The 11,402-nt window shown below is 40.5% G+C and overlaps 1 protein-coding gene across 1 annotated transcript in view; it reads left to right on the top strand.

Moving 5' to 3' along the window:
- Positions 1–939: 939 nt before the first annotated feature.
- Positions 940–11,402, top strand: part of ubr3 (ubiquitin protein ligase E3 component n-recognin 3) — a 37,800-nt gene continuing 27,337 nt past the window's right edge. Inside the window, exons 1-19 of the mRNA XM_080478028.1 lie at positions 940–1,613; positions 2,540–2,679; positions 2,904–3,056; positions 3,195–3,350; positions 3,770–3,810; positions 4,126–4,192; positions 4,277–4,407; positions 4,559–4,787; positions 5,340–5,519; positions 6,624–6,757; positions 6,855–6,941; positions 7,028–7,093; positions 7,186–7,275; positions 7,403–7,531; positions 7,614–7,666; positions 7,767–7,900; positions 8,811–8,896; positions 8,990–9,131; positions 10,579–10,675. Coding sequence (XP_080334154.1) covers positions 1,180–1,613; positions 2,540–2,679; positions 2,904–3,056; positions 3,195–3,350; positions 3,770–3,810; positions 4,126–4,192; positions 4,277–4,407; positions 4,559–4,787; positions 5,340–5,519; positions 6,624–6,757; positions 6,855–6,941; positions 7,028–7,093; positions 7,186–7,275; positions 7,403–7,531; positions 7,614–7,666; positions 7,767–7,900; positions 8,811–8,896; positions 8,990–9,131; positions 10,579–10,675 — 2,549 coding nt within the window. The 5' untranslated portion in view covers positions 940–1,179. The remainder of the gene's footprint in view (positions 1,614–2,539; positions 2,680–2,903; positions 3,057–3,194; positions 3,351–3,769; positions 3,811–4,125; positions 4,193–4,276; positions 4,408–4,558; positions 4,788–5,339; positions 5,520–6,623; positions 6,758–6,854; positions 6,942–7,027; positions 7,094–7,185; positions 7,276–7,402; positions 7,532–7,613; positions 7,667–7,766; positions 7,901–8,810; positions 8,897–8,989; positions 9,132–10,578; positions 10,676–11,402) is intronic.

Here is an 11,402-nt window from a genome sequence, read left to right as displayed (position 1 = left end):
AACGTCTCAATATCTAATTAATTGGTCCTTGGATGATGACAAATCATCCCTGAAAATTACATGCAATTCGGGTGAGTAGTTTTTTTCGAAAGGTTGGTAACATACATAGATACATACATACATACATACATACATACATACATACATACATACATACATACATACATACATACATACATACATAAAATAATACAAGTTGATGAAAACATAACCTTCTTGGCCCAACTTTCATTGGCGAAGGTAAATATGTAAAGGGAATATTAATAAAGGAATGGGGCAAAGGGAGGGATTAAAATGCTAGTATAGCTAAAACTGCTCTCACCAAGAAGAAAGGCACAGCAGCTAGAAATAGTTAAATAGGTAAAGCGGGCAAAAATAGCCAAGATCCAAGTAATAGCTAAAGTGACAACATTTATGAAAAAAAGAAGAAAAAAAAATCTCTAAAAATGGCTGCAAGAGCTTAAATGATAATGAAACATATGTAAATTCTACTTATGACACATTATGAATGCTACCTACATTTCTGTTTGTACAGCATTTTTTCAAAGATATATTTTTCTTCATTTCAGAGAATATTACATGTCTTGCAGCTCAAAACAAATTTTATTTAGTGCAAAATTACGGACACGGCTCTTTTTTGGTCTCAAAGGTTGCCGACCCCTAAACTATGTGACAATTGGGTAAAGAAACTTAAAGTGCAACTATGAATTTGCCACGTGATGGTGACGCTGCAGGGGTGTGAGTCTGAATCATTTTGAGTGAGTTACATATGAAGGTTCTGCATCATTTGTACCAGACGTTATCTCCCATCTATGTTTTGAGCTGATAGTGTGTGTTATGGCAGAGCTCTGGAGTACGGAGGAAAGACCGGACTGGATTCTACTGGACCGGGACGGTCCCACACAGGACGTTAGTTGCCGTAGAAACGTAAAACAACACAGGACTCGGACGACCGTGAGCTGAGCGGAAGCAGCTTCAAACAACCAGCCTCTTGATTTATCACACGCAACACTTACAAGTGGATTTTCTCTTGGTGGTCAATAGTCACTGCGCAGGGAGCGAAAGTTAATTGAGCGTGCGCGACCAACAACGCCGACGTAACGATCCGTATCGCGAGAAAAGCCGAGAACATGGAAACAAGACAACAAAAATAAATTTGTGGACGACAAGCCAGAGAGCATGATGGCGGCGTCGCTGCTGCGCCGGGACAAGAAAGCTACTGCCGCTCACTTGAAGGCAGACTTGAACCGGACTGACAATAGCTCCGGGCTGCGGCAGCTCCAGGAGCTGCTCGACGCGGTGCTCGATCCCGAGAAACCAGCCGGGGACACCGAGGCTCTCGACTGGTGTAAATGTCTGATTGCAGGTGGCGAAGGTTTCGAGGAGTTCTGCAAGACGGTCCGGTCCTATGATAACGCCACCCTGTGCGGCTTGGTCTGGACGGCCAATTTCGTGGCGTACCGATGCCGGACCTGTGGCATCTCCCCGTGCATGTCGCTGTGCGCGGAGTGCTTCAACAACGGGGACCACACGGGCCATGACTTCAACATGTTCCGGAGCCAGGCCGGCGGGGCCTGCGACTGTGGAGACAGTAATGTCATGCGAGAGAGCGGGTGAGTCCGAGCGAGCTAAGCTGGCTAAAGCTAACGCTAACGGACGGGGGATCGCTCTGACAGCGTCGCTGGCGGAACCAGCGGCCTGGATCGGTGACACCGGCGGCCCCGTGGTACCTGGCCCGTTTATGTCGGCGTTAGCACCGGGCAGAGCAACACTTTGGAATGTCAGTTCGCTCCTGTCATGTATTAATAGGAAACACGTTGACTTTGCAACTCTGTCGAGGCTTACAACGGCGAGCAAACGTCCGTAGATATAAAAATCTACATTTTGATTGGTCCCTATTATCGACACCTCGACATTGGTCAGGTTGACATTAGTCATTAAACATTGACAGCCTGTGTGCTGTATTTGTCTCAACGTCACCTCTCTCGTCTTGTTTATATCGGATCCATGTCATATACACATAGACATGATAATAAACACATTTCATTTATTTATATCGTGGATCCATGGATTGTAACAAACATACACGTTGAAGAGTAAAACTGTGTAAACACGATCGTGTCAAATATGCTTTTAAACTTCTCGTATTCAATTACTAGTTACTGTAATAGGAAGTTGTATCATTATCATTATAAGTAATCTTTCCACACAATAATCAAGCACAGGCTTAAGCAATAAGGGCAAGGTGTATAATAGTTTGAATACATGTTAGGAGTCATAAAGCACTCAAAGAAAGAGAAATAAATCGCATATTTTTGCTGTATCATTAACCTCAGCCTTACCAAATATTAGGCCTATTTAGTGATGGTGCTATTTTAGGGACCAAGAAAAAACACAAAAAAAGACAACTAGTGAAGACTGAAACTATAAAACACCCCTGAGAGAACCCATTAGTATCACATGTTCAGTTTATTGAAGTAGCAACCATTCTCTTTTTGACATCTTTATGAGCTAAAACCTTTTTTCTCCTCCCCAACAGGTTTTGCCGACGGCATCGGCTGAGAACGGGAGAAAATGTCCCGTCGATACCTCGAGACCTACTCTTGATGTCCGAGATGGTCCTTCCTCGCTTCATCCTGTTTATCATACAGTATCTTAGAGACGGCTATGTTGAACCAGGTAAAGGAAAAAAAACAAAAAATGTATAGAACATAATGTACTTGTGCCCTCATCCAATTCATCCAGTGATCTTCTACACCACTGGAGCCACTGGAATTTTCAGCATTCACTCTCATGTTTTGCAGGCCAGATATGAGTTATATAAAATGTTTACGTTTGAAATTACGTAAATAATGTATGGGGCCCCCGCGTGGTTTTCTTTATCCCTTATCTCATCTTACCAGACACCTCAACTGAGAGAGACCTACAGAAAGTTCTCCAACAGCTGGAGCCTCACATCTCCTTCCTTGAGGAACTTACGAAAATGGGCGGAGCGATGAGGACTGTACTGACGAAGATCTTGACCAATCAGCAAACATTCACTGACTTGAGCATGGGTAATTATCAAGATGTGGCCTTACTTTTGTATTTCTTTGGTGCTGCCGTGCCTTGTCTTTAAGAAATGTATGGCAGGGTGATATTTAGGTCCGTGTCAGCAGCACAGTTACAACTTCTGTTTCACTTCACGATTGCAGGCCAAGAAGATAACTTGTACGCAAAAAAGAACTATGACAAGTATTTGTCAGCACTCAAGAACTCGTTCTTGGTCTCTGTGGAGGAGAAAGCTCAAGGTGCCACAGCGGACGTCCCTGTGGGGGCTGAAGGAGGTGCAGGAGCAATGGCCCTGTTGGGTAAGAATGTTACTACCTCAGGTCTCTTAACTATCACAAAGCTTTTTTCTTTTTTAATTCTTGATCATTTTGATATATTTTTTTTAAGAAATATGCAGATTCTCTTCTTTTTTTTTGTATCTGCCAGAAATAAGCTATTGTTAGTTAAATGTTTAATGCCTCATTCTCTACATAAATTGCTTATTTTATGCCCCATGTTATTCCTAAATTTTTATTTGATTAAGATTACCAAAAAAAAAAAAGAATTTCCAAACTAACGGACGCTTCAACACTTACAGCGAACGACCAGAAATGATGTGTGTCAGTCTATTTAAGTCAACCACTGCGACAACAATTTTCTATTCTATTCCAGCCTCTTACTGTTTGTTTGATTGATTTAGCTGATGGATTATTGTGGTTTAACGTTTTTATCCTTTTAGGAACTACTGGACCAGGGAGCCCAGATGAGTCTAATAAGGAGGTATTGCTCATTATAACACTTGGCTAATCTGATTACATTAGATTTCAGTTTGAATTAGTTTTTTTGTTTTGTTTTTTTTTGTAAAAATGATAAATCGGTTTTTAAATTAACAAAAAAAAAATCAAAACCTGATTAGATTTGTCTGTTGACTCATTATTATATAATGATGCTAAATGCCCTTCCCCGGTATCTTCAAGTTCAGTTTATGATCATGATTTGGTTTCTCTAATCAAGTGTATGTAGTCTAATTATTCTGCAAGTACCACAAAATGTCTTTTACACGTGTAGGAATTTATGATATTTTGTGTTTTGCAGGAGGATCAAGATGGAGGACAGTCTGTTGGTCAGAGGAAGAGGGTGAAGCTGAGCAGCAGTACCAGAGGTGAATGTATAAAGGAAAGAAAAATTAACAAATTCGAACGCTAGCTTTGACTTCCTGCTTACTTATTATTTTTTCTGTCCTCAGACCCGCGCATTATTGAATCTCTGAAACACAAGTACTTCCTTGAAGAGTTGCTGTTTTGGACAATAAAATATGAGTTTCCTCAGAAGATGGTCACCTTCCTTTTAAACATGCTGCCAGATCAAGATTACAAGGTATTTTCTTTTCGCTGAAATGCATGTTTTTTTCTCTCTCGTAAACCTTTTTTTGTTTTGTTTTGTTTGCCCTCTTGACACCCCTTTTAGAGACAATGTCACAAAAGCATGCTCCAACGGTGTTGTGGCCTTTTCTCTTTGTCTCTGGCAGATCACATTCACAAAAACATTTGTCCAGCATTATGCCTTCATCATGAAAACACTGATGAAAAGCCACGAGTCGGATACCATGTCCAACCGCATCGTACACATCAGCGTGCAGCTGTTCAGCAACGAGGAGTTGGCCCGACACGTCACAGAGGAGTGCGGCCTGCTGGAAGTCATGGTCACGGTACTCCTCTACATGATGGAGAGTTGCCTTATTAAAAGTGAACTTCAGGGTGAGTTCCCTGGACGACGCGCTTCATCTCACTCGATACGGATCTTGTCTGAGTAGAATAAAGCAAGGTTCAGGGAGAAAAACTGAGCTTTCGGGACCAAATGACAAAAACATGCAATTACTCAAAGAGCCCATCGCTCCAGGATGACGTCCTATTCATGCGAGAGGACGTTGACGCGTCAAACACAATGAAATCTACAATTTGTATTGAGACAAAAAAAACAAACTGGCGGCTTTCAAAGATCCCAAATACAGCTGCTAATTTCTCAGTAATTTCAAGGCTGAAAAAAAAAAAAACGTGCACAGATGTTTCATCCCTCTGCCCGGGCTCATTGTGCAGCATCCAAGTGAAAATCTAATTTTGTTTTGAGTAAAGTCTTTTGTAGTACTGCAAACATCCTTATTCACCTCTGCATTGGCAGCCAGGTGGCTAATTGTGCAACTTGTACTTGCACTGCTTGTGAACAGATTTTCTTTTGATGTCTTTATTTATTCTGCCCTCTTATTGTTCATTTTCTGAATTTATTCCCTTCATTGTTTCCTTCCTTCTTAGATGAAGAGAACAGTCGGCATGTGGTGGTGAACTGCAGTGAAGCACTTTTGAAGAACAACACGTACTGGCCCCTAGTTAGTGATTTTATCAACATCCTCTCACACCAAAGTGTCGCCAAAAGGTTCCTGGAAGACAAATCATTGTTGATGCTGTGGATGAGCTTTGTGTCATTTTTCCAAGGTAATGACATTTTTTTTTCTTTGTTTGCTATTTTTAAACGCCGCATTTATAAAGTTTGAAGCAGTTTGTTGCCCAAGCTTTAGTTTTAGAAAAGTTTTAAATGCATTTATATGTGGAGCATTTATTGTGGATCTGCAAATAGCTGAGCAGGCACATTAATCTACTGTATTTTCACTGTTCAAGTACTTAGTTGATGTAATCGTTTGCTGAAAATTGTGACACTTCTAAATATTGAGACAATCATTGGCTATATGCATAACATACAAACATGTCAGCTGCCACTGCAAGTGGTCAGTGATCCTCATGGATTAATCCTATGTTATGAAATAGTTTATTAGTGATGAAGAAATAATGCTTAAAATTAAGTTAACGCAACATAAATGTATATAATGGTTAAAGATGGTCCAGGTTTCGATTGGTGCTATGGAGGGAAAATGCTTCTTTAGTTCAAAAAGGTTGCACATCTGCATTGTGGGTTGAAGCAATAACTTCCCATATTATTTAACTGCTTGTTAGAAGCTCTCTTCTACCCTACCTTATTACACTATATAACTGCAGCTATAATTCCTCCTTTACTTCTCATTTAAAAGGCCAAATAAAACACAAGCAGTTAGAGCAAATTAAAATAAAAAAAAACTTAATATATGCATACTGTATTCTCAGTCAACGGCAAACTTTACAAGCCCTTTACTGTAAATAACACCATTGCTGTTTAACTCTTAGTCACTGAATAAGCTTTGCGGTTGGTGCTGCTCATTTGCCATGCTGAACTCTACCACAACCCTAAAAATAAACACTTACCCTTGTTTAGTGGGCTTGAGTATCATCTGGCTGACGCTTTGAGCAGAGTGTCACTATTACATTGTATACACGTGCATCGCACTGCCCTTGCTATAAACCCACAGGTTTAATGAACGTTTGCAGCACAGAAACCTGTGCCACTGTTTGCATATGCATCTATTTCCACATGTGCATGCAAAGAGTGAAGAGCTGGACATTTTACATCTTTATTCCAAGTTCTATTGTTGGTAATCTTTAAAATGCCTAAGTGAGCATTAGGAAATGGTCGCGTGTGCTGACTGTTTGACTTTCCTGCTGTGTTAGGTATGAACCTGAATAAGCGCGAGCTGAACGAACATGTGGAATTTGAGTCTCAGACATACTATGCAGCCTTTGCAGCTGAACTTGAAGCGTGTGCTCAACCAATGTGGGGTCTCTTGACACACTGCAAAGTCAAAGTGAGTCCCGTCTCCACACTTGAACTGCTGTTATTCAAAGCTCCTGCAAACACGGTGTGATTCAATACATGTTTTAATATGACGACTGTCTGAGCAGGAAACCCAGGAATACACAAAAACTGTGGTTCGCTACTGTTTGAAGACGTTGCAGATGTGGTTTGACACTATTTGCTTCATTGATGAGGTATAGTAAAATACAAAGGCACACTGTTCTATTTACAGTGACTCCTTCTCACCTGGTTGTACTCACTTACTGTATATCTCTCATAGCCTGCTCCAAATCAAGTGACGTTCCATCTGCCACTCCACCGTTACTATGCCATGTTCCTGAGTAAGGTATGTCAGTGGCTCCCATCCGTCTGTAATCTATACGTCTGGTTTGTATATGGATTTTCAGATGATGGTTATATGTTTTTAAAAATTACTAGGCTGTGAAATGTCAAGGTCTCGATCTGGACAGCCTCCTCCCCGACCAAGAGATGCTGATGAAGATCATGGTGCACCCACTCCAAATCCAGGTAACGCACTAGGAAGATTGTAGTTAGTTGTATATTTTTTTCATCCTATTTTAAATGATCTGGACATTAAGCAGGGGATTTTTTTTTTTTTTTGGTGTTGTTGATACATTTCGCCTTGTGTCTACAGGCGTGCCTGTCAGAGATCCACAGCAACATGTGGGTCAGAAATGGTCTACAAATTAAAGGACAGGCCATGACTTATGTGCAGTCGCACTTTTGCAACTCCATGATTGATCCAGACATCTACCTGCTGCAGGTGGGGAAATCAGACGATTTTTCTACATATTAAAGTTTTTTTTCCAATTAAAAATTGTAATTCTGTCTATTCATTTTTACAGGTTTGTGCTTCAAGACTGGATCCTGACTACTTTATCTCAAGTGTTTTTGAGAGGTATGCTCTGTTTAACAAAGGTGCAACATAAAGGGGATTTATATCACGGCTACGTTTTTTCCGTGGGCAAATATTTTATCCATGATCCTTTCCGACACAGGTTCAAAGTGGTGGACCTGTTGACCATGGCGTCTCAGCATCAGAATGCTGTGTTGGATTCTGAGCAAGAGAGACCAATGTTAGAGGGAGCACTGACCTTTCTGGTCATACTGACAAGCCTTCGCATTCATTTGGGTAAGTGGTCCAACGTCATCTCCTCGTCCTGGTTTACCCCGTCCCTCATGTTTTGAATGTCGTCCTGCTCCAACATAGCAGGAACTAGGAAAGGTTTCATGTAGAAGGTATGGTCCGATTAACAGATATTCTTGAGATATTATTTGTTTAGACAGTCAAGGAGAGAGGTGTCAAATCCTGGTACTGTATTGTCATAGCCCTGCATGTTTTGGTCTATTGAATGTCCTGGATAGAACTTAGTATTTGTCCCTGCCACTTGAAGAAAACAAAGCAAATGTCTCTGTTTGTGTGGCGCATGTATCCACATTGGTGCATGTCTTTGCAGGAGAGCCTCATAGCGAGCCGCTCATTACAGTCGGCATTTAAGCTGGGAACCGTGTCTCTCCTGAATCACAGTTTGTCACCTGTGGCCAAATATAAAAGTTGTAATGCCTGTGGAAAATGTGTTTTGGAGTCATTAAGGTTCAATTGTAGCTGAAGTTTCTTTCTGATACTGAAAACATTTTGGCGTAGTTTGTCCCTGATTAAAATATATTAAGTGTCCTATTTTTGCATAACAGTAAAGAGCAGCTTTTGAGATTTCTAGGTCTTCCTTTGATGTGCTGCTATCAACAGAAATGAACATTAACTGAAAATAGCATTTGAGCAATGCTTGAAATGAATCAGAATGAATGAGGGCTTGATGTTATATACTGTATGTTGTTTGAAGATTTCTGATGCTGCAGATACAATTAGATATCCCTAAATTAAAAACAAAGAAGAGATATGACCGAGGGACATCCTAATGCTTGTTACTGTGACATGTAACGGCTTTAAATGTAGATCTATGACATTGAACTGGAAGCGTCTTCTTTTCTGTTCCACTATTACAATACCAACCTTTCTTTGCTCTCCTCCCTCTCGCTGGCAGGGATGACAGACGACGAGATCCTCCGGGCTGAGATGGTCTCTCAGTTGTGTATGAATGACCGTACACACAGTTCTCTGCTTGACCTGGTATCCTTCTCGAATTAAAAGAAACACATTACAGGGGAGTCGCATTCGGTTATCCATGATCTGTTTTTTTCCTTAACAGTATATTTTCTTTAGATTCCTGAGAATCCCAACCCAAAGAGTGGCATAGTTCCAGGGAGCTGTAGTTTTGAGGATATGCTCTCGGCTGTGGCTGACTTTAAGGCGCCGGTGTTTGAGCCTGGAGGTTCCATGCAGCAGGGCATGTACACACCTAAAGGTAGGTTGACTGTGCAGAATGGGAAAGGAGTCATACACTAAGATGATTTTAACAAGATACTGGTTCACTATTTGTTCGGACTGCAATTTATAATTCTAATCAATTTTAATTTAATGAACCTCTTCATCATCACAGAGGTAATTGCAGGTTGAAACATGAATAGTTGTAGCTATTGCTATGAAACCTACAGAACGAAACAGTCAAAACTCTGAAGCGAGATGGGTGGCTGTTATGAATGTTGATTTTTTTTTTTTTATGATACTTTTTAGAGGAATCCACCAGTGGATCACTATGAGTGATAAGCCTAAGGCTTCATCAATATGGATTTTCATGGGTTTCCACTCATAGTTTTGATTCCTTAAATGATAAATAAGAGGTAACAATTGGTTGCCCAAGAGAACACTTGAGTTCTCCTGTCTCTTCACGCCAGGTATCGGAGAGGTTTTTTTTGTTTCCATTTTTAAATACTTAAAGCTTATTTGCCTGTGGATGAAATGCTTTACCCGGGCCAGATAAAGATTTTAGAATTCAGACTGACTCCGAGGTGAAGTTCCTTCCGTCATTGCATGAGGTGCTAAATCCACCTTCAGGCTTCTTCATGCTGTGCAGAAAACACACTTGTGTCTGTGGTTTGTGGAAGTATTACAGTTTTGTTTTCCTTGCAGTAGGATGTGCGATTGTGGGACAGACTCCCCCCCGCTGGCCTGCACTCTTAGTAACCAAGGCTCTGATATTTGGGAATTTTCCAAATTTGGCAACGCGACCTGAGTCTTAGTTGGTCAGAGTCAACAGGTTTTAGTTGTTTGAGTAGAAAACTCGGATTCACTCAAACACATTCCTACAAAGAAAACTGAGTTCTCTAATGAGAAGAGTGTTGTATTTTTACTTTCTGATCTTTGCATGGATTTATGACCCGTTCAAATCTTTGCTTGTGTCATTTCTTGGATTTTTATAGTTTTTTTTCATCTAGTATATGACAGACCACAACTGTAGGACCACGGGCAAAGCCCTGAACCTCCAGCTTGTCAGGTTGGGTCTTTAAGGGTGTCTGACATAAAACTCGGACCAACTTGAACAAACGGTGGAGACTCCAGTAGGGAGCAGCTGAAATGCCATAGATATAGACCAGAACAAATTAAAAAGCTGCTCTATGACATTTTTAGAAATATCTTGAATATGGTTAATTGTGCATAAAATCTCACACATTGTTTCAGTCCATGCACTTTCAATTGTATTTTCCATCAAAAACTACTGCTGATTAGATTCCTATTAAAATGAGGAGTTTGATTCTCAGTCTGGACTATTAGTCTTTAAATCTCAAATGATCCACTTGGGGGCAGACTTGCCACACTTTTGTAGAAGATGCAAAAACAGGAATAAATGAATCAATGTCACTTTGTCCAAGAGTTTGTTATGCAGCTTTCTTATTTTTTTTTTCTTCGTTCAGCTGAAGTGTGGGAAAAGGAGTTTGACCCGATCATGGTTGTTCTTAGAACAGTCTATCGACGTGATGTCCAGTCGGCGATGGACAGATACTCAGCATTGTAAGTTAACACTTTTGCCTCAATACTTTTTCTTTTTTTTTTTCCCACAAAACAATTGGCAGTCATTGACTTTATTCAGCATACATTGCTGCCGTTGTCTATTGTTGTTCTCAGCTTGACGATATGTTGGTTGTTTTCATGTTAACTTAGTAACTATCAAAGAAAAAAAACCTCGCCACCTCTGTTTTTTCATGGTTTGACCTCTTTCCCCAGCTCATCAAGAAACATGATAAGAAAGGTTAGGTCTGCTGACTGCTACCGGTACTAGAGTTAGTTCCAATTAGATAGCTGTCCAGAAAAATCAATATTTCAGGCTAAATTGTAATAGAATTGAGGAAATCTTTCTTGTTTGATTGTGCTCCAGACACTTCGCAGGACAAACATGTCAGTGGGGGTGAAGGACATACCTTCAGGTTAATTTTCTCTCGGGTTCTTGGAACGCGTAAAGATGCTAATTATACCAAAAGGGATCCTCACTAAGTGCTTTTGTGCCCGAAATGGCAGTTGGGCAGATAGCGTTTTTGTAATAGGATTTTACGTCCTCGCCGATGTCTCTGTAATTTATGTTCACATGGACACGGCACTGCTGTAGTTATTTGTGCTTCTTTCACATACAATGTGCCTATTATTTTTTTCTCAGTGAGGATTTGAAACGGAGGCGTTTTTCACCTTCAAACATATTGAAGCTGCCATCTTCACTGTGTGATACAGCCTCATGTTGCTCATT

The sequence above is a fragment of the Lipophrys pholis genome, assembly GCF_963383615.2.
Source record: "Lipophrys pholis genome assembly, chromosome: 13".
Classification (NCBI taxonomy): Eukaryota; Metazoa; Chordata; class Actinopteri; order Blenniiformes; family Blenniidae; genus Lipophrys; species Lipophrys pholis.
The sequence above is the reverse complement of the archived record's forward strand: the minus strand, read 5'-3'. Positions and strand labels throughout refer to the sequence as shown.